Genomic DNA, 19970 nt, shown 5'->3' on the forward strand with positions numbered 1-19970 from the left:
ATGTGCTTAATTTGTGTTCCTACAGGAAAAAAAAAAAAAAAACTCAAAATGAAAAAAACTACTTGAAACCTAATAGAAGAAAACTTCCTGAAAATAAAGATTTGAATGTTTAGCAAAAAGAGCACATATTTCAGGGGTGGAATATATGGTACAGAATGATTATCAGAAAATATTTTCTGGTGAAATTACTGAATATAAATTGAAGAACCATAAGCAGATGCTAAGGCAGAAAAAGCAAAAGATGTACAAAGTAGAGGGTGAAGATGGGAAATGGCTCAGGCATCTTTCAAAATGAAAACATCACACCCAGTTCCCCCCAAAAGGGAAAGTAATGTTTTCAGCTGAGAATGCTAGTTTAAGGAAGTTCTCCTGCAAGTCCAAATGCAACAAAGTAGCATCCTCAAGCTTTTAAGAAATCAGAGAATGTAATTCCTATGTACTTACAGGAATATACTACTGCTTTATATTCACTGAATGAAAAATTCTGGTGAACATGAAGATAAAGCAGGCTTTAGAAATGAAGGAACCACCTTCTATTAAAAGGTTTGATTGAATCCATTTAAATGTAGAAGATTTAAAACTCTGAATTATATTTGTAGATGGAATGGAAATGTAAATCCTGACAACATAGAAATATTCATAACTAACAAAAATGGGAATTGGGTGAGAAGAAAGAAGAAGGTATAAGTGCTAATTATCTTCATCTTTCATGGTGGTAAATCCATAGATACAAAAAGTAAACTATGAGATTTGGTAAAAAGGCTTCTTTCCTTCACATTGTATAAACATTTCTGTTGTCTTAAAGTAAGTATCTTTTGAGCTTTCCTGGTGGCTCAGACAGTAAAGAATCTGTAAAGGAAGACATGGTTAGCAACTGAGAGCCTGCTCACAGCTTGGTGGAGGATGCTGACCTCTGGGTCTCTGGAGCTGAGACTGGAGCAGCCCCTTGCCTTCAGGCTCTGGCTGTCGCTCGCCGGCCTCTCTGCCTCCGGCAGGGCGGAGGGGCCTGCACGCAGCCAGCTTGCTCTCCTTTGGTGTTCGCTCAATCCTTTGTGAGTGAGCGGGCCAGGCTGTGAGTTAGAGCCTTGTTCAGGTCAAGTTCTCTGTCTCTGTCTCTCTTTTCTCTCTCTGGCAATTCCACAGTTTGGGCTGCTATCTCACATTAGCTCCCTCAGATTGTCCTCAGGGCATTCAGGCCTGGTCCTTACCCTAAGAACTGATAATGACACCCACGCCTCCCTGTCCAGCCCCTGCTCGCTGGTGGCAGATGCGAGCGTCTGGGCTACTTCTCTGCTGGGAGTTGCGGTTAGGCGCCTATTCTGTGGGCTTTTTCCCCCCTTTCCTCTCGGTTATGTTGCCCTCTGAGATTCCAAAACTCCCCACAGACCCGCCTGTGAGAGGGTTTCCTGCTGTTTGGGAACTTCTCCTTCACAACTCCCTCCCCAGGCCGGGTCTCCATCCCTAACTCTTCTGTCTCTCTCTTTGTCTTTCATATTTTGTCCTTCCTCCTTTTGAAGAGAATGGGCTGCCTTTCTGGTCGCCTGGTGTCCTCCGCCAGCGTTCAGAAGTGGTTTTGCAGAAGTTGCTCAGCATCCAGATGATCTTTTGATGAATTTGTGGGGGAGAAAGTGAACTCCCCACCCCATTCCTCCACTGTTTCGGGACCCTCCCTCACAAATGATCATTTTTTTAAATATAACTCTGTGAACCAATCAGAACTATGCTGTTGCACCTAGAAATATGTATTCATAATGGCCCAACTCTATATAATATTACATGTTACTGTATATAAATATATATCTACAACAGATGGGAAGTTTATATTTGTGTGTGTAGGATAAATGAGCTTGTAATGTACAGGTTTAGGCAACGTGGTATAATGTTGAGGCCAAACATCCCAAATTAGAATCACTGTACCTAGGGACTTAATTCTAGCTCTGCTTTTTCACTTTGACAAGTCACTTTCTCTGGATTCAAAGTATACTCATGTATTAATAGAGCAAATGATTTTTGTGTTCCCTTTCCAACTTCTGAATTTACAAATTTAAATATGCAGAAGCATACAGATGTGGGAACTCTAAGGGCCAGTGTGCACAGCCACACAGATGAGTGCCACACAGTTCTGGGGACCCATTTGCCTAGACAGTTACAAATGAGACCCCCTGTAGCTGTGTTCTAGACATGCATACCTTTTCCTATATCTGTATGTATACATTCAGGAGATATTAAAATGTGGCATCTACTTTTTATTTGTGTTGTTATAACAGAACCATTTTTGTAACCTTGTGGGATCTCTTGAAGGTAAAGAAAAAAAAAGTAGAAATCCTTATAGCTGAGACTTAATACTCTGATCCTGGCTACTTCTAGAAGATGCTATGATATGTTTAAATTTCATTTGTATTATAAAATTACTTGATTTCTGACCATCAAGTCCTCTGTATCCAATAAGGAATGCACTGACAGTGATTTGATACAGAATGAACTTACTCATGAATGTGGTTGCTAAATTAATCTCAAAGAAATAAAGTTAAAGCTGGTATTAACAGTTGCTGGGCAAATTTTTCAAGATATAAGGCATGTTAAAACAGGTAAAACAGGAGGGAGAAAGATGGGTCGCAAACAGAGTTCTGTTCTTGTTTGCCCAAAATGACAAATGCAGTTCTGGAGTTTCTGGAATCTTTCTTCTTACCAGTTATTAGGAAGTGGCCAGTCTCTGGTTATGCCAATGAAAGACCAAAACCACCAAGACGCAAGCTTGCGTTGTAACAAGAATCTTTATGTCTAGAGTAACAATATATTTTGCTTTGCTGTCTCTTTCATTGGACCCCATCTTAAAACAGGATAATATTAACTTCTACCTCATACTGTGTTTAATGATTAAGCTAAAAGCTCTATGCACAGTGACCGGAAAACAGTAAGTACTCAGTTACTATTACTTGCTCTCATTTGTATTTAATTGAAATTCATTAGCTCATTTGAATTGTGATTGTGGTCACATGTTGATTATCCAGATAGTGGTGTTTAGTCTTTGATAGCTAATAGTATTATTACACTTAGCTCATTGATCTTATCCATCTTTTCTCCTTTGTTCTATGTTTGTTCGTTTCTTTCCTCTTCCTCACGCTCCTCCTCCTTCTCTCTTGCTCTCTTTTATTTGTCCTTCCTAGGTTTTGTTTTTACTTTATTACCTTCATTTTAGTTTACTATGTGCTGGTTCAGCTTAATAAGATTGCTTTTTTAATTGATTGGGGAAACCTCAATTTTCTTATGTATGACATGAGGGAGTTGGATTGAACCAACCTGCAGTTCTCTCCCAGGGTCAGATTTTGAGCCTCTGTGAATCTGCATGATATGGTAACATGAATGTTACAGGAGCAGAGGAGAAGGAAGTATGGCGAGTCAAGGAGAGGTGTCCAACTAGCTTGTTTTCTGGTGTGACAGTGAGTGAGTGAAAGTCGCTCAGTCGTGTCCGACTCTTTGCGACCCCATGGACTCCGCAGTCCATGGAATTCTCCAGGCAAGACTACTGGAGTGGGTAGCCTTTCTCTTCTTCAGGGGATCTTCCCAACCCAGGGATCAAACCAGGGTCTCCTGCATTGCAGGCGGATTCTTTACCAGTTGAGCCACCAGGGAAGCCCTCTGGTGTGTTCCAAAAAATTCCCATCTTACACAATAGAGTGCAAAAGTGCTGGGGGTTAGTTTAAAGACATTTAGATGAAAGACTGGGGAAAAGGCCTAGGTAAATGACAAAAACAGTACTTTTAAGGCATCTAATCCCTTCTCAGAGGATGATAAGTTAAAATATACAGCAAAATCCTTGCATTCACATAGTATCTATTTTGTTGTTGTTTAGTCACCAAGTTGTGTCCGACTCTTTTTGCAACCCTATGGACTATAGCCTGCCAGGCTGCCCTGTCCATGGGATTTTCCCAGGCAAGAATACTAGAGTGAGTTGCCATTTCCTTCTCCAGAGGATCTTACCAGTTTACATTTTAGTTCTATTAAAATTTCCGTTTCAAAGGATGTTTTGAAAGACTGCAAAAAAGAGAAGGCAACAAAGTGGTCCTGTTATTTGTAGTTAGCAAAGTATGTGATTTAGTGCACAGATTGCTTCCTGGTATTCATTCAAGATTAAAACTAGTAAAACTTTTCTAAGGTAATATGCAACATAAAAGAAGTGCAAGTGAATGCTAGTACAGGAGTGCTGGTTAATAACAACTTCAATTTTGATTTTGAAATATTCATTTAATTTTTTTACCAGGAAAGCTTACTTGTTTTTAGTAAATCCACATTCTAATCCTGTATTTCAATTGTTCTTGTTGTTGTTCAGTTGCTCAGTAATGACCGACTCTTTGCCACCCCATGGACTGCGGCACACCAGGCTTCCCTGTCTTTCGCTATCTCCTGGAGCTTGCTCAAACTCATGTCCATTGAGTGGGTGATGCCACTGAACCATCTCGTCCTCTGTCATCCCTTTCTTCTGCTTTCAATCTTTCCCAGCATCAGGGTTTAAAGTTCAGTCAATTGAAACAAACAGTATTTCAAATGACTGAACTTTAAATCTCCTACCAGTGGATGTTACTGCACAAATAAATTACTAAATTTTGTTTTTGTTTAATTTTGCTTTTGCAGCTTTTTTTCACTTTTCACTTGATAAAGTATGATTTTCAGAAAGATGAACCCATTAGAGATGAGCAGGGCTGGTGCTGTGATGTGAAAAAAGGTAAGATTATTGTATTTGAAGATGCCTCTTCAGGTAAATTTTCTGAATTTCTCTTTAATTACTGAATTTAGAAAAGAAAGAGTGGTTATTTCTGATATGTATTTGGATTTTTAGTGCAAGTTGAATCGTTTAATTGTTAAAAGTTAGAGGCCCCTTGTGGGTCACTCAGATGGTAATTATAAAAATTTTCAAGTGATTACTGTTGGGCTTAAAGTTTTCTTAATCCACCACTCCTACAGTTGCATATGTCTAATGTCCTATGTCATCAAGATATAACAATGAATGGTAGTTTATGATTCTATGTACAGAGGAAAGTGAGACAGTCTTGGATTTAAATCTGGGCTCTCACACTTAGAAACTGTCCAACTTTGGGCAAATCACTTAACCCATCAAAGTCTCATTTTCTTTCTATGTGGGGTAGCAGTGACAATATTTTTTCATTAGGTTGCTGTTGACAGCTAAATGAGATGATGTTTGCAGAGCCCCGTGGAAGGCCTGGCATGTAGCTTGTTACCTCCCTCCCTTTCTCTTCCTCATCCAGCTCCTCCTTCTCCAAGCTAGTCTTTCTTATAGTTTTGGATTAGAAAATTTTTAATCAAAGCAAGTGCCCCAATTAACTAGCAGCTACATATAATCAAGGTAGAAAATTAAATGTAGAGATGTGCCCTTAAAATTGGTTTGAGATCCAGTCTGAGACAATCAGGCCAAAGTTACTTTTTATTGCCTCATAATGTTTCAACTGCATTTCAGAAGATGACTTCAAATATGGAGATAAAGTTCATAGACCTGTTCCCTGCCTCCCCTCTGCCCCCACACTACTTGAAAGATTGGACAAAAAGATGAGCCTTATCTATTAAAAAGCAAATACTCCAATCCTCTGAATTTCAAGTCTAAGAGCGTTTATCAAATGTTTTTTTCCCAATTCAACTCCATAGACAGTGTCTAAGGGAAAAGTCATTTCTAAGGAGATTGAAAAGACCTTTGTTTATCCCCACTTTTCTAGTGTGTTTTATTTATTATATCTATCATGATATATGATATTGGAACTTGGATCCACAAACTGCTTATGAAATCTCAGGGTTTTTCAGAAGCAGATTGTCCCCAAATATTCACTTTATAATTTTGCAATTCTTGAAAAGGATTGCTCAGTTTTTTTCCCATTAAAGCGTTGTGTCTTTCTCTGTGCTTTCACTGCAGTGAGGCATGGGTTTGATCACTCCCTAGTCAGGGAACCAAGATCCCACATGCCACGCATGTGGCCCCTCCAAAACAAAATCATTGTGTCTTTCATAAATTATTCCTAAGAGGGAAAGATAAGAATATACTCTAACCTTTTTAAGCATTTGCAATAATTAATTTGTCAGGTAAAGAACTATCACCTGTGTCCTGAAAAAGAAAAAGAAAAAATATAAAATTTAAGGAAAATATAAGAGGCTTAGAAATTTCTGAGATGTATATAGGAAATGTGGATTGATGGAATAAGCAAGGGAGGAGAACCTTTGGAGTCAGATGAAAGTGAAAGTAAAAGTCGCTCAGTCATATCGCATGGACTTTGCAATCCATGGAATCCTGCAGGCCAGAATACTGGAGTGGGTAGCCTGTCCCTTCTCCAGGGTATCTTCCCAACCCAGGAATAGAACCCAGATCTCCCGCATTGCAGGTGGATTTTTTACCACCTGAGCCACCAGGGAAGCCCAAGGATACTGGAGTGGGTAGCCTATCCCTTCTCCAGCGAATCTTCCCAACCCAGCAATCGAACTGGGGTCTCCTGCATTGCAGGTGGATTCTTTACCAACTGAGCTGTCAGGGATGCCCTGGAGTCAGAAGGAGGCAGGCATGGAGTCAGATGGAGGTGGTTAAAAAAAAACTCCAACATTTGGCAGCTATGTGAAAGTGAAAGTCACTCGGTCATGTCTGACTCTTTGGGACTCCATGAACTATACAGTCCATGGAATTCTCCAGGCCAGAATACTGGAGTGGGCAGCCTTTCCCTTCTCCAGGGGATCTTTCCAACCCAGGGATCTAACCCAGGTCTCCCACATTGCAGGTGGATTTTTTACCAGCTGACCCACAAGGGAAGCCCAAGAATACTAGAGTGGGTAGCCTATCCCTTCTCCAGCAGATCTTCCCAACCCAGAAATCGAACCGGGGTCTCCTGCATTGCAGGGGGATTCTTTACCAACTGAGCTATTTTTTCCCCCTCAGTTTCTTCACCTGTGAAATGAAGATAATAACAGGGCCTGACTCAATAGGTTTCTGATGAGACTGAGATGGAATACATACGTAAAGTGCTCAGAATAGTGACTGGTACCCAGAAAGTGCTCAGAATAGTGACTGGTACCCAGAAAGTGCTCCTAAAGTGTAACAGTGGCAGTGATGGTGATGATGATGGTATTGGTGATGACAGTGACAGTGAGGGGTCTCTGCTGAAGCAGGCAGGCGAATTTTGGCAAATGGCTTGTGTGCCCTGGGAACCCTCAATGTCCAGAAGGAGTGGGAGCAGTAAGAATTGGAAAGAGTGTTAAAATAACAGAAACTACTTTAGAGTTTGCTGGAATATAGCCTCACCAGACTCATCACACAGATGTTAACTGTCTTCACAGTGGCCAAAAGAAGTCATTGGCCTTGAAATCTTCTGGGGAAGCGATTGCCGGTCCCCTTTGTCTTCTAATATTAGAAGTAGTTTTTTTACCTTGCTGACTGCTGAGCAATATCTTGATTAATTTGAATATACCTGATTAAAATTATTTTAGATAATGTGTCTAAATGTAAGTAAAACCAAAAAATGTCATGGCTTATCTCCTATTGAGGATTTCCAGAGGAATAAACATTTTCTTAAACTTTTAATAACATATCAATTAAATAAAATCTAATATTATACAGAAAGATCATAGAGACTTGAATTTGAGTTCGAGGCCCCTTCCTTTCTAGCTGTTGAACTTTACTAATATACTTCACTCTTTTGGGCCCTAGCACCTTCACTGTGAAATAGGGGTTATATTGATCAACTTCAAAGAATCTCTCTGAAAAAGTAATGACAGTTGCATTTCTCATGGGGCTTACTCCATAGTAAGTGCCCAATAAATAAATATTGCCACCATCATAATCTTATTTAAAATTATCATTTTAGTTGTTATTTATATTATGGCCATTATTATTGGTGTTAGAATCTATGTAATCCGAAAACATAGCCATTGGTGTATCCACTCAGGATGTAAAATAAATTTAAAATTACTTTTTTTACATTCTCTTTCCTTCTTGTTAGCTTTTGCAGAGTTATTTATACTTTGGTAGTCTGTGCTAGACTTAGGCATCCAGAGTAATTGATGTCAAATATAATAAAAATAAGTTCAGAGGATAGAAGGATAAGCTACACTGGAGGTATTGGTCAGATGTAACAAGGTACACACATAGTGTGTGTAATAATAGTTTTAATCAAATCATTGAAAATGCCTGTCTCTCTCAGGGGAACCCGGACTTCTCATTTCTCAAGTGAATGAAAAGAATCCCTTCTTTGGCTATGCTGGGAATAAGACGCAGACAGAAAAGAAATTGCTTTGTGATGTTTTTAAGAAGGGAGATGTTTACTTTAACACAGGAGATTTAATGGTCCAAGACCAGGAGAATTTCCTTTATTTTTGGGACCGGATTGGAGACACTTTCAGGTATGGAATAGCATTGGTTGCAAAGCTTGTTTTTCGATTGTGAACACTGCTCTGAGGGAGGCTCTGTGGAAACATTATATACCACCTGCTCTCTACCTTCAGGGCACAGAGTGCTTTTATCTCAGTAATGGCTCCCCATTTAAAAATTCACTGCCCATCTGTTTCTAGATTGAAACATAAGTTAAATTTCAATGTCATTTTTATAATTATCTTAGTGAATCACTTGGATCACTTGGATCCAAATCAGTGACTTTTTTTTTTTTTTATATGATACAGGCAGGCTGATGTGAAGTCTAAACTATAGGGTTAAAACAGAAAACAATTTAGTCAAATATTGTCTAATTCTTGACTTCATGGCAAAAATAAAGAAATAGCAAAATTTACCTTTCTTATATGTTTTAATTCTTTATCTTAGGCTTATGAATTTATTTTCCTTTCTAATCAATGACTATAGAACAGTAGAGGACCAGATTATAGACAGTCCAGAAACATCCTTTTTCCTCAGCTTCTTTGTGTCATGTTAGAAGGACACCTTATGCAAAATCATTTTTAAAAAATATTCATTCATATGCATTAAAAGAGCCAAAGAGGTTAATCCCTAGAAATTAAAGAGGCACAATAAACTGAAAGACACCTATCACTTTCCTTTCAGGTTTTCTATCATTATAGATAGAGAATGCTTTATACTTAACTGTTATTATCAATATATTACAAAGCAGAGAGATTTGTAGTTATTTTTATGACATTTTAAAAAAACTTTTTACAGTAAGCAATTTATACCAATAAGACAACAGATAAAGTAATTTTAACTGAAAAACAGATACTGATTTTGCTGACTTACAAAGTTCTTCTTTAGAAATGTCTTTCATTTTGAAAACTGCCATTATTTTTGGTAATTAGGTGCCTGCACAGAGACAAATGCAGGGCACTGAAACTTAAAACCGGGTGCCTCATTCTTAACATATAAGAGCACTAACTGGAACTTGTTTTTTGTGTAGGTGGAAAGGGGAAAATGTAGCAACCACAGAGGTTGGTGCTATCATTGGAATGCTGGATTTCATACAGGAAGCAAATGTCTATGGTGTGGTTGTGCCAGGTATGAATAGATTTCAGGTTTGGAAGGGATTCTTAGAATGAAATGAAACTTTTCTTTCATTTGCAACAATCTTGCTAATTGAACATTTCATTTTTCACATAGTAAGATGTCTTAGTTTGGGCTGGCAAAGTGATGTCATAACCCCAAGCTAGCAAACTTCACGGTCACACCTGGAGAATGGTACCAGTTGCATTTTAGTGTATGTATGTATTTTTAAGCACATCTTTTGAAAACTATGGTCAAGTTATAGTGCTAGAAATAGTTATAGCTTTTCAGTGGCCTATTATTTTTCTCTTGATGATGAGAAAAATGACTAGAATTTGTACATACCACAATGTGTAATGACTAGATGACTAGAGTTTATACATAACACTAAACAGGAACATGTTCTAACTTAAATGTTTAATAACACTGACTTGTAGTTAAGTTGACTCTTTTTCAGAAATTATTTTAAAATCTGTTTGGCCTCAACTTTATAAATATGTATATTAGTATTGTCTCATGTTGGCAAAAATGGCAAAGAGAAATAACCAACTTGAAATCACAGTATAGCTATTCCCCTTCACCATGTTTTTGTGTTTTTTTTTTAAACAAATGACAGTATTTTCCAACTGATGTTTGCATGTGCAGGGGATACTGATGGTGGGGATGTTTGGATAAGGCAGCAAAAGAAAAGTCTGTTTAATAGTCTCTGGGTCCTGGGGAAATGCTACAAGAGATTCCAAACCCCTGGGGAAAAAGATGGGATGGGATGTTAAGCAGTAAGCGATCTGTGGGTTTAGTCATGGAAATATGTCTCTAGTTTCTTATTTTTTTCACTGATACTTAACATGACATTAAAAAAAATTTGTCTTTAAAATGTTTCCTGTTAATATTTCATATTAATAGCAGTGGCATAAAATTATGGGTAATTTATGGTGTTTTCTATTCCATCTATTTCATTTTTGTAGTGTAGGTAATTAAACATAGATTCTGCACTTTCTCTTTCCTAAATCATTTCTAGAGAGTAAATCATAAGCTCAAGGACAGTCCCACTCATTCATGCTACTGTTGCAGTTATTAACGCAATAGATGTAATGTCTATATTTGTAACAGTGTATAATGAACAGGATTTTTTTTTAAATTCACCTACTGCTTGTAAAACTAACTTTTTTACAAACTTTTTTTTCAGGTTATGAAGGAAAAGCAGGAATGGCTTCTATTACTTTAAAACCAAACAAGTCTTTAGACTTGGAAAAAGTTTATGAGCAAGTTGTTACATTTTTACCAGCTTACGCCCGTCCACAATTTTTAAGAATGCAGGTAATTTTACCTACCCCTAAAATTTAAGACCAGGAATTTACAAGATAGTTTAATTACAAAATAATACTTACCACTTAGACAATATGTTCATTTTGTTTTTATTAGAAAATTTCAAGAACAATGACAAGCATTAGGATGCTAATTTATGCCATATTTGAAGTCTAATTACAGACAAGAGCACAATAAAATGCTAGTCTTTGCCCTTGTCCTATTTGTTGCCCTCCTCCTCTTCAGTGGGGATAAATGATGGTCCCCGTGATGGTGGCAAGACAAACCCACATCTTACACATGCCTTTGTGCTTTGTGAAGATATTTGATGCTATATACCTAAAATTAGATTCCACCAGGCCACCTCAGAGTATCTGCAGAATGTGTGTAGACCCTCAAGGCAATTGGATTTAAGCAATTTTGCTTTTAATTTTTATCCTCATTCTGTCGAGTCTCCCTCAGTGACTATATATCTTGGGGGAATTCTGAACTCATTTGTTTTGAGAGGTGTGTGTGTGTGTTAGCCGCTTACTCATGTCCAGCTCTTTGTGACCCCATGGACTGTAGCCTACCAGGCTCCCCTGTCCATGGGATTCTCCAGGCAAGAATACTGGAGTGGGTTGCCATTTCCTTCTCCAGGGGATCTTCCTGACCCAGGGATCAAACCTGGGTCTCCTGCATTGCAGGCAGATTCTTTACCATCTGAGATATAGAGAAGTCCTTTGCGAGATATAGAGAAGATATAGAGGTGAGCCCTCTCTTGTTAGGCTGCTGGAGAAAAGTCCAGTAAAAAGAAAGCAAATTTACTCAGCTACTAGGTGACTTTGCATGCTCATTTATTCAGCCATTTATTCATATAATACTGTGCCTCAAAAATAATTTCCCAAAATTAGTCCTCAACATCTCTTAACATCAGTTCAGTCACTAAGTCGTATCTGACTTTGTGCGACCCCATGGACTGCAGCATGCCAGGCTTCTCTGTCCATCACCAACTCCTGGAGCCTACTCAAACTCATGTCCATTGCATCAGTGATACCATCCAACCATCTCACCCTCTGTCATCCCCCTCTCCTCCCGCCTTCAATCTTTCCCAGCATCAGGGTCTTTTCCAATGAGTTGGTTCTTCGCATCTGGTGGTCAAAGTATTGGAGTTTCAGCTTCAGCAACAGTCCTCCCCATGAACACCCAGGACTGATCTCCTTCAGGATAGACTAGTTGGATCTCCTTGCAGAGACTCTCAAGGGTCTTCTCCAGCACCACAGTTCAAAAGCATCAATTCTTTGCACTTGGCTTTCTTTATAGTCCAACTCTCACATCCATACATGACTACTGGCAAAACCATAGCTTTGACTAGACTGACCTTTGTTGGTAAAGTAATGTCTCTGCTTTTTAATAAGCTGTCTAGGTTGCTCAGAGCTTTTCTTCCAAGAAGCAAGCATCTTTTAATTTCATGGCTGCAGTCATCATCTGCAGTGATTTTGGAGCCCCCCCCAAAATAAAGTCTGTCACTGTTTCCATTATTTCCCCATCTATTTGCCATGAAGTGATGGGACCAGATGCCATGATCTTAGTTTTCTGAATGTTGAGATTTAAGCCAACTTTTTCACTCTCCTCTTTCACTTTCATCAAGAGGCTCTTCAGTTCTTCTTCACTTTCTGCCATAAGGGTGGTGTCATCTGGGTATCTGAGGTTATTGATAGTTCTCCCAGCAATCTTGATTCCAGCTTGTGCTTCATCCAGCCTGGCATTTCACATGATATACTCTGTATATAAGTTAAATAAGCAGGGTGACAATATACAGCCTTGACGTACTCCTTTCCTGATTTGGAATCAATCTGTTGTTTCATGTCCGGTTCTAACTGTTGCTTCTTGACCTGCATACAGATTTCTCAGGAGGAGGTTCAGGTGGTCTTGTATTTCCGTCTCTTTAAGAATTTTCCACAGTTTGTTGTGATCCACACAATCAAAGGCTTTGGCGAAGTTAGCAATGCAAAAGTAGATGTTTTTCTGGAACTCTTGCCTTTTTGATGATCCAGCAGATGTTGGCAATTTGATCTCTGGTTCCTCTGCCTTTTCTAAAACCAGCTTGAACATCTGGAAGTTCATGGTTCATGTACTATTGAAGTCTGGCTTGGAGAATTTTGAGCATTACTTTGCTAGCATGTGAAATGAATGCAACTGTGCAATAGTTTGAGCATTGTTGGGCATTGCTCTTCTTTGGGATTGAAATGAAAACTGACCTTTTCGAGTCCTGTGGCCACTGCTGAGTTTTCCAGATTTGCTGGCATATTGAGTATAGTACTTTCACAGCATCATCTTTTAGGATTTGAAATAGTTCAACTATTTCTTGTCTTAACATAATCATGTAGAATTTTTCTGGGTCATATCACTGTTAGACCCCTAATAGAGCAACAGCTGACTTAATATTGTTTATTAAAATATTTGCTGAGTAATTGCTGTGGCCAAGTCATTGCTTGGCCAATGAGATGTATCATCTAAATTCTCACAGATACATCTCCATTGACATCATATTTTAAGACCTTTTACATGTATTATCTCAGATTATTTTTATAGCAATGCTCAGAAATGGTAAATGTAGTCCAAAGTCCAAGTTGCTCAGTCATGTCTGACTCTTTGCGACCCATGGACTTTACAGTCCATGGAATTATCCAGTAATTATGAAAAAGAAGTAGCACATTTTTAATTGAAATTTTTGAAATAATTGTAGATTCACATGCATGTGTAAAAATCAATACAGAAAAATCATCTGTGCCTTTTACTTAGCTTCCTCTAATGGTACCATTTTTCACAATGATTATTGAATATTGACAATGATACAGTCCTCTCATCTTATTAAAATTTCCTCTGTTTTTACTTGTACTCATTTGTGTGTATGTGTGTCTCATTCCATACATTTTTATAACCTTTATGGCTTGTATCAATTACCATAGTCAAGATGTGAACAATTCCACTGCCACAGTGCTCCCTCTTGTTACCCTTTTATAACTCCACCCAGCTCTCTTCTGTCCCTCCCATCTTGCCCCAGAAGAATATATTTTAATGGAGTAGAAAGTTGATGGATCAAATAATATTTTAAACATGTACCTCCAAGGGCAACTTAAAATTCATGATCATTAATCAGAAGAAATATTTTGGCCACAAGACTCCTCCAAAGATTAAATCAGTCTTGTCAAATTTAGAAGATATTTTAGAATCATTAAACACCTAAAACTCATGATCCATGAGTGGTATGTTTATTATAATAAACATTTGCTATATAATGACATTTGCTATAATGTCATGCATAGTGCATGATAGTTGGCAGCACAATTATTTAATTAATTAATTAATTCATGATCTGATCTAAGTCATGCAAAAGTATAAGTTACTTCTGGCAAAATGAATAGGATGACCATCTTATTAAAAATTTGTTTAGCACATATTTTAAAAGGATCCTTTTGCCAATAAATTTACAAAAAAATTTTAAATGTGATATTACTCAATATGGCCGAGATGCAGTTAAACTGGTCCTTTCAGTCTGCTTGTGGAAGCACAAATTGCTATCCTCACTAGAAAACGATTTGGTAAATGTGTGATCACACTCTTAGAATATGCATATATTTTGATTTTGTAATTTCAGTTCCAAAAATTTGCTCTTAGGACATAACTAAAGATGCACAAATGCTATGTATAAAATGTTATTCTTCATAGTAGTAAATTTTTTTTTCTGTTCGCTGTAAGTTCAAGAATAAGTGTAAGGTTAATTAGCATATTATAATTATGGAACTCTTATGAAACCATTAAATTGTGATATTTTGATGAAAATTACTTAATCTGGAGAAAACTACCTAGTATAATGTTTTTGTTATTTCTTTAAAAATGGCAGAACATCAAATTTTACATAGTGAACTTCTAGTTTTCCAAAAGAGAAAAAATAATTTATGCTTCTACACAATTACATCTAGTTCTGTGATGACAGTGCAGGATAGGGGATGAGATTAGAGAAGAAAGTTCAAAGAGAAGTAGATTTAGTTGAATTAGCTCATAAGGATGTATAAAAATGGCCAAACTACTCATAGAACCTGTGAGTGATATGGACCCTACATGTCATCTGACTTAAAACAAGGTTGTTTCTTTATGCCTGAAATTACCACACAGACCCTTTAAATTCCTTGTCTCCTTTAAGTTCCTTAAAGCAAAGATTCGTAAGCTTTCTAGATCCATAGCACCTGTAGTGCCTTAGTAATTATTTCATAGCACTCTTGGGTCAAAACCTACGGTCTCCCTGTGGCATCTGTCTGCAATGCAGAAGACCTAAGTTCGATCCCTGGGTCAGGAAGATCCCCTGGAGAAGGAAATGGCAACCCACTCCAGTATTCTTGCCTGGGAAAATCCCATGGATGGAGGAATCTAGTGGGCTACAGTCTATAGGGTTGCAAAGAGTTGGACACGACTGAGTGATTTCACTTGGGTCAAAACAAATACCAACACATTCATTTATTCAGTAGTTAGGACAAAGTAAAATAAATATTTAGGTTTAATAAATTAGTTGCTATTTGTAAAGATAATGCATATAAGTGGAAAGAAAATGCTTTTATTTCATTTTTTTAATTTTAATTTTTACTTTATTTTACTTTACAATTCTGTATTGGTTTTGCCATACATTGACATGAATCCACCACGGGTCTACATGCGTTCCCAAACATGAACCCCCCTCCCACCTCCTTCCCCATAACATCTCTCTGGGTCATCCCTGTGTACCAGCCCCAAGCATGCTGTATCCTGCATCGGACATAGACTGGCGATTCGATTCTTACATGATATTATGCATGTTTCAATGCCATTCTCCCAAATCATCTCACCCTCTCCCTCTCCCTCTGAGTCCAAAAGTTCGCTATACACATCTGCGTCTTTTTTGCTGTCTTGCATACAGGGTCATCATTGCCATCTTTCTAAATTCCATATATATGTGTTAGTATACTGTACTGGTGTTTTTCTTTCTGTCTTACTTCACTCTGTATAATTGGCTCCAGTTTCATCCATCTCATCAGAACTGATTCAGATGCATTTTTAATGGCTGAGTAATACTCCATTGTGTATATGTACCATAGCTTTCTTATCCATTCATCTGCTAATGGACATCTAGGTTGTTTCCATGTCCTGGCTATTATAAACAGTGCTGTGATGAACATTGGGGTACATGTGTCTCTTTCAATTCTGGCTTCCTCAGTGTGTATGCCCAGCAGTGGGATTGCTGGGTCATAAGGCAGTTCTATTTGCAATTTTTTTAAGGAATCTCCACACTGTTCTCCATGGTAGCTGTACTAGTTTGCATTCCCACCAACAGTGTAGGAGGGTTCCCTTTTCTCCACACCCTCTCCAGCATTTATTGCTTGCAGATTTTTGGATCGCAGATATTCTGACTGGTGTGAAGTGGTACCTCATTGTGGTTTTGACTTGCATTTCTCTAATAATGAGTGATGTTGAGCATCTTTTCATGTGTTTGTTAGCCATCCGTATGTCTTCTTTGGAGAAATGTCTATTTAGTTCTTTGGCCCATTTTTTGATTGGGTCGTTTATTTTCCTGGAATTGAGCTGCATAAGTTGCTTGTATATTTTTGAGATTAGTTGTTTGTCAGTTGCTTCATTTGCTATTATTTTCTCCCATTCAGAAGGCTGTCTTTTCACTTTGCTTATATTTTTCCTTTGTTGTGCAGAAGCTTTTAATTTTAATTAGATCCCATTTGTTTATTTTTGCTTTTATTTTCAGAATTCTGGGAGGTGGATCATAGAGGATCCTGCTGTGGTTTATGTCAGAGAGTGTTTTGCCTATGTTCTCTAGGATTTTTATAGTTTCTGGTCTTATGTTTAGATCTTTAATCCATTTTGAGTTTATTTTTGTGTGCGGTGTTAGAAAGTGATCTAGTTTCATTCTTTTACAAGTGGTTGACCAGTTTTCCCAGCACCACTTGTTAAAGAGATTGTCTTTACTCCATTGTATATTCTTGCCTCCTTTGTCAAAGATAAGGTGTCCATAGGTGGGTGGATTTATCTCTGGGCTTTCTATTTTGTTCCATTGATCTATATTTGTCTTTGTGCCAGTACCATACTGTCTTGATGACTGTGGCTTTGTAGTAGAGCCTGAAATCAGGCAGGTTGACTCCTCCAGTTCCATTCCTCTTTCTCAAGATTGCTTTGGCTATTTGAAGTTTTTTGTATTTCCATACAAATCTTGAAATTATTTGTTCTAGTTCTGTGAAAAATATCGCTGTTAGTTTGATAGGGATTGCATTGAATTTGTAAATTGCTTTGGGTAGTATACTCATTTTCACTATATTGATTCTTCCAATCCATGAACATGGTATATTTCTCCATCTATTAGTCTCCTCTTTGATTTCTTTCATCAGTGTTTTATAGTTTTATATATATAGGCCTTTAGTTTCTTTAGGTAGATATATTCCTAAGTATTTTAGTCTTTTCGTTGCAATGGTGAATGGAATTGTTTCCCTAATTTCTTTTTCTACTTTCCCATTATTAGTGTATAGGAATGCAAGGGATTTCTGTGTGTTGATTTTATATCCTGCAACTTTACTATATTCATTAATTAGCTCTAGTAATTTTCTGGTAGAGTCTTTAGGGTTTTCTGTGTAGAGGATCATGTCATCTGCAAACAGTGAGAGTTTTACTTCTTCTCTTCCAATTTGGATTCCTTTTATTTCTTTTTCTGCTCTGATTGCTGTGGCCAAAACTTCCAGAACTATGTTGAATAGTAGTGGTGAAAGTGGGCACCCTTGTCTTATTCCTGACTTTAGGGGAAATGCTTTCAATTTTTCACCGTTAAGGATAATGTTTGCTGTGGGTTTGTCACATATAGCTTTTATTATGTTGAGGTATGTTCCTTCTATTCCTGCTTTCTGGAGAGTTTTTATCATAAATGAATGTTGAATTTTGTCAAAGGCCTTCTCTGCATGTATTGAAATAATCATATGGCTTTTATTTTTCAATTTGTTAATGTGGTGAATTACATTGATTGATTTGCGGATATTGAAGAATCCTTGCATCCCTGGGATAAAGCCCACTTGGTCATGGTGTATGATCTTTTTAATGTGTTGTTGGATTCTGATTGCTAGAATTTTGTTAAGGATTTTTGCATCTATGTATTTCATATTTAAATAATCAGATGTATTAAGGAGATGTTATGTAGGGTATTACACAGCTCCTCAAATTTTGGAGTTACAAAATATTGAACAGGACCAGACTAATTCCATACTCCACATTGATTTTTGGTTATGCTTGCTTTTTATGATAGCAACCACTGAAAACCCTGTTTCCCAGAGACATGACATCATGGGAAAAAATGTATCACAAACTAATATTGAAACTGTGAACTGTTCAGTACCTTGAGCCAGTAGTTTTCTTATGTGATATCAGATGTCACTAGATTTACCTTGAAAAATTTAAATATCCCATGAAGACCCTGGCAACTCACTGAGGTACCATGAAGCACCTCGGTATATAGTTTGGGAACCCAAGTTTTAGATTATTCCTTATGCTCTCTGGTCCTTGCAGGATTCTGCCTTGTGGAATAGATTGCTGTCTTTTGTAATTTTTATCTCCTTACAGTCTAGTAGCATTCTTTCTACATGATATTGTATTGATATTGGACTGGACAGATAAATCTATATGTTTTATACATTTTTGTAATCAGTTGTAATCAGTTATTAACTATATTTGTATTTCTTATATATTGAATGAAGTTTACAGGAAAATCAAGGTAAAGATTTAAGTGTTCTAAAGGGCACTTAGAATTTAAAAATCTAAAAATTTTTAATGTTAAATTATTAGTAGTAAAAATAGAGATACTTACTGGACATAAAAATGTTATAATTAAATATTATGCTCTGTATTGTTGAATATTTATTTGTATATTATAGGTAATGTTAAATGATTCCACTAATCCAGATCATTGCTTTATAGGAAAAGATGGAAGCAACAGGAACATTCAAACTACAGAAGTTTAAGTTGGTGGAAGAAGGATTTAGTCCATTGAAAATTTCTGACTCACTTTATTTCATGGATAACTTGAAAAAATCATATGTTCCCTTGACCAAAGAAATTTATGATCAGATAATATTAGGGAAGATTAAACTTTAAGATGTTTTTATATATGGGATTTTCATACGCTGCTTAGGAGGAATGAGAACAGAGTGATTCTTTAATATGAAAAGGGAAGTGAGAACTGACATTAATTACGCATGTGCTGTATTTACTTAATATGAAACAATTTTTCCTTAAGTAATAATTTAAATTTGTCTCAATTGATAATAAACTTCAGTTGATTATTCTTTTTATCTATTTGGAGACCCAGTGCATAAGTAAATATCTGCCTTAAAGTTTTTAAATAATAAACAAGTAGTTAATAATTTAGACACATGCTAAAAATGTACATATTAATATTTAAAATTTCTAGTTTTGAGTGGAGGGTTGAATTTTACTCAAATATTTGATTTTTATGTGCCCTGTCTTACAACTTAATAAAACTATCCTTAATAATATGAGTTTTGAGGTTTTGTTTTGATGTTTTTAATTGTAAATTTTCATTCAGGAAGGTAACTGACTAAATGCATGCACTCCTATATCCCTTTTCCTAAATTCACATGAAGATGCTAGAAGAAATGTAAAATATGAAACAATAAAGCAGGAAACTGGTAAGCCCCAAGCATTTAGGAATTTGGGGAAGATATGTAAATGGGATAAAGTTGATGCTAAAACCCAACAGAGCTATGCTGGTGGTGCTTTAGTTGCTAGGTCATGTCCGGCTCTTGCGACCCCATGAACTGAGCCCACCAGGCTCCTCAGTCCATGGGATTTTCCAGGGATGGATACTGGAGTGCGTTGCCATTTCCTTCTCCAGGGGAACTTCCGGACCCAGGAATCAAACCCAGATCTCCTGCAATGCCGGCGGACCCCTGCATTGCAGGCAGATTCTTTACTGGCTGAGCTACGAGGTAAACCCTCAACAGAGCTATAGAAACCACTAACAATACAGGGAAATGATAGGCTAGAATAGGACCCATGTGTTAACACCAAGATCAGATGCATAAAGGCTTTGAATGTGAACAGGTTTTCTGAATAGTTAACCAGGAAATGTATCACAAGAATTGTGTAAAAATCACAGTGGTGCTTATCTCTGTCT

The 19970-nt window shown here is 37.2% G+C and overlaps 1 protein-coding gene across 1 annotated transcript in view; it reads left to right on the top strand.

Annotated features, from left to right (window-relative positions):
* Positions 1 to 19323, top strand: part of SLC27A6 (solute carrier family 27 member 6) — a 72011-nt gene extending 52688 nt beyond the window's left edge. The window contains exons 6-10 of the mRNA XM_018050707.1: positions 4633 to 4723; positions 8190 to 8388; positions 9387 to 9484; positions 10656 to 10786; positions 18752 to 19323. Of these exons, the coding sequence (XP_017906196.1) occupies positions 4633 to 4723; positions 8190 to 8388; positions 9387 to 9484; positions 10656 to 10786; positions 18752 to 18928 (696 nt within the window). The 3' untranslated portion in view covers positions 18929 to 19323. The remainder of the gene's footprint in view (positions 1 to 4632; positions 4724 to 8189; positions 8389 to 9386; positions 9485 to 10655; positions 10787 to 18751) is intronic.

This window comes from Capra hircus, chromosome 7 (assembly GCF_001704415.2).
Source record: "Capra hircus breed San Clemente chromosome 7, ASM170441v1, whole genome shotgun sequence".
In the NCBI taxonomy this organism is placed as follows: domain Eukaryota; kingdom Metazoa; phylum Chordata; class Mammalia; order Artiodactyla; family Bovidae; genus Capra; species Capra hircus.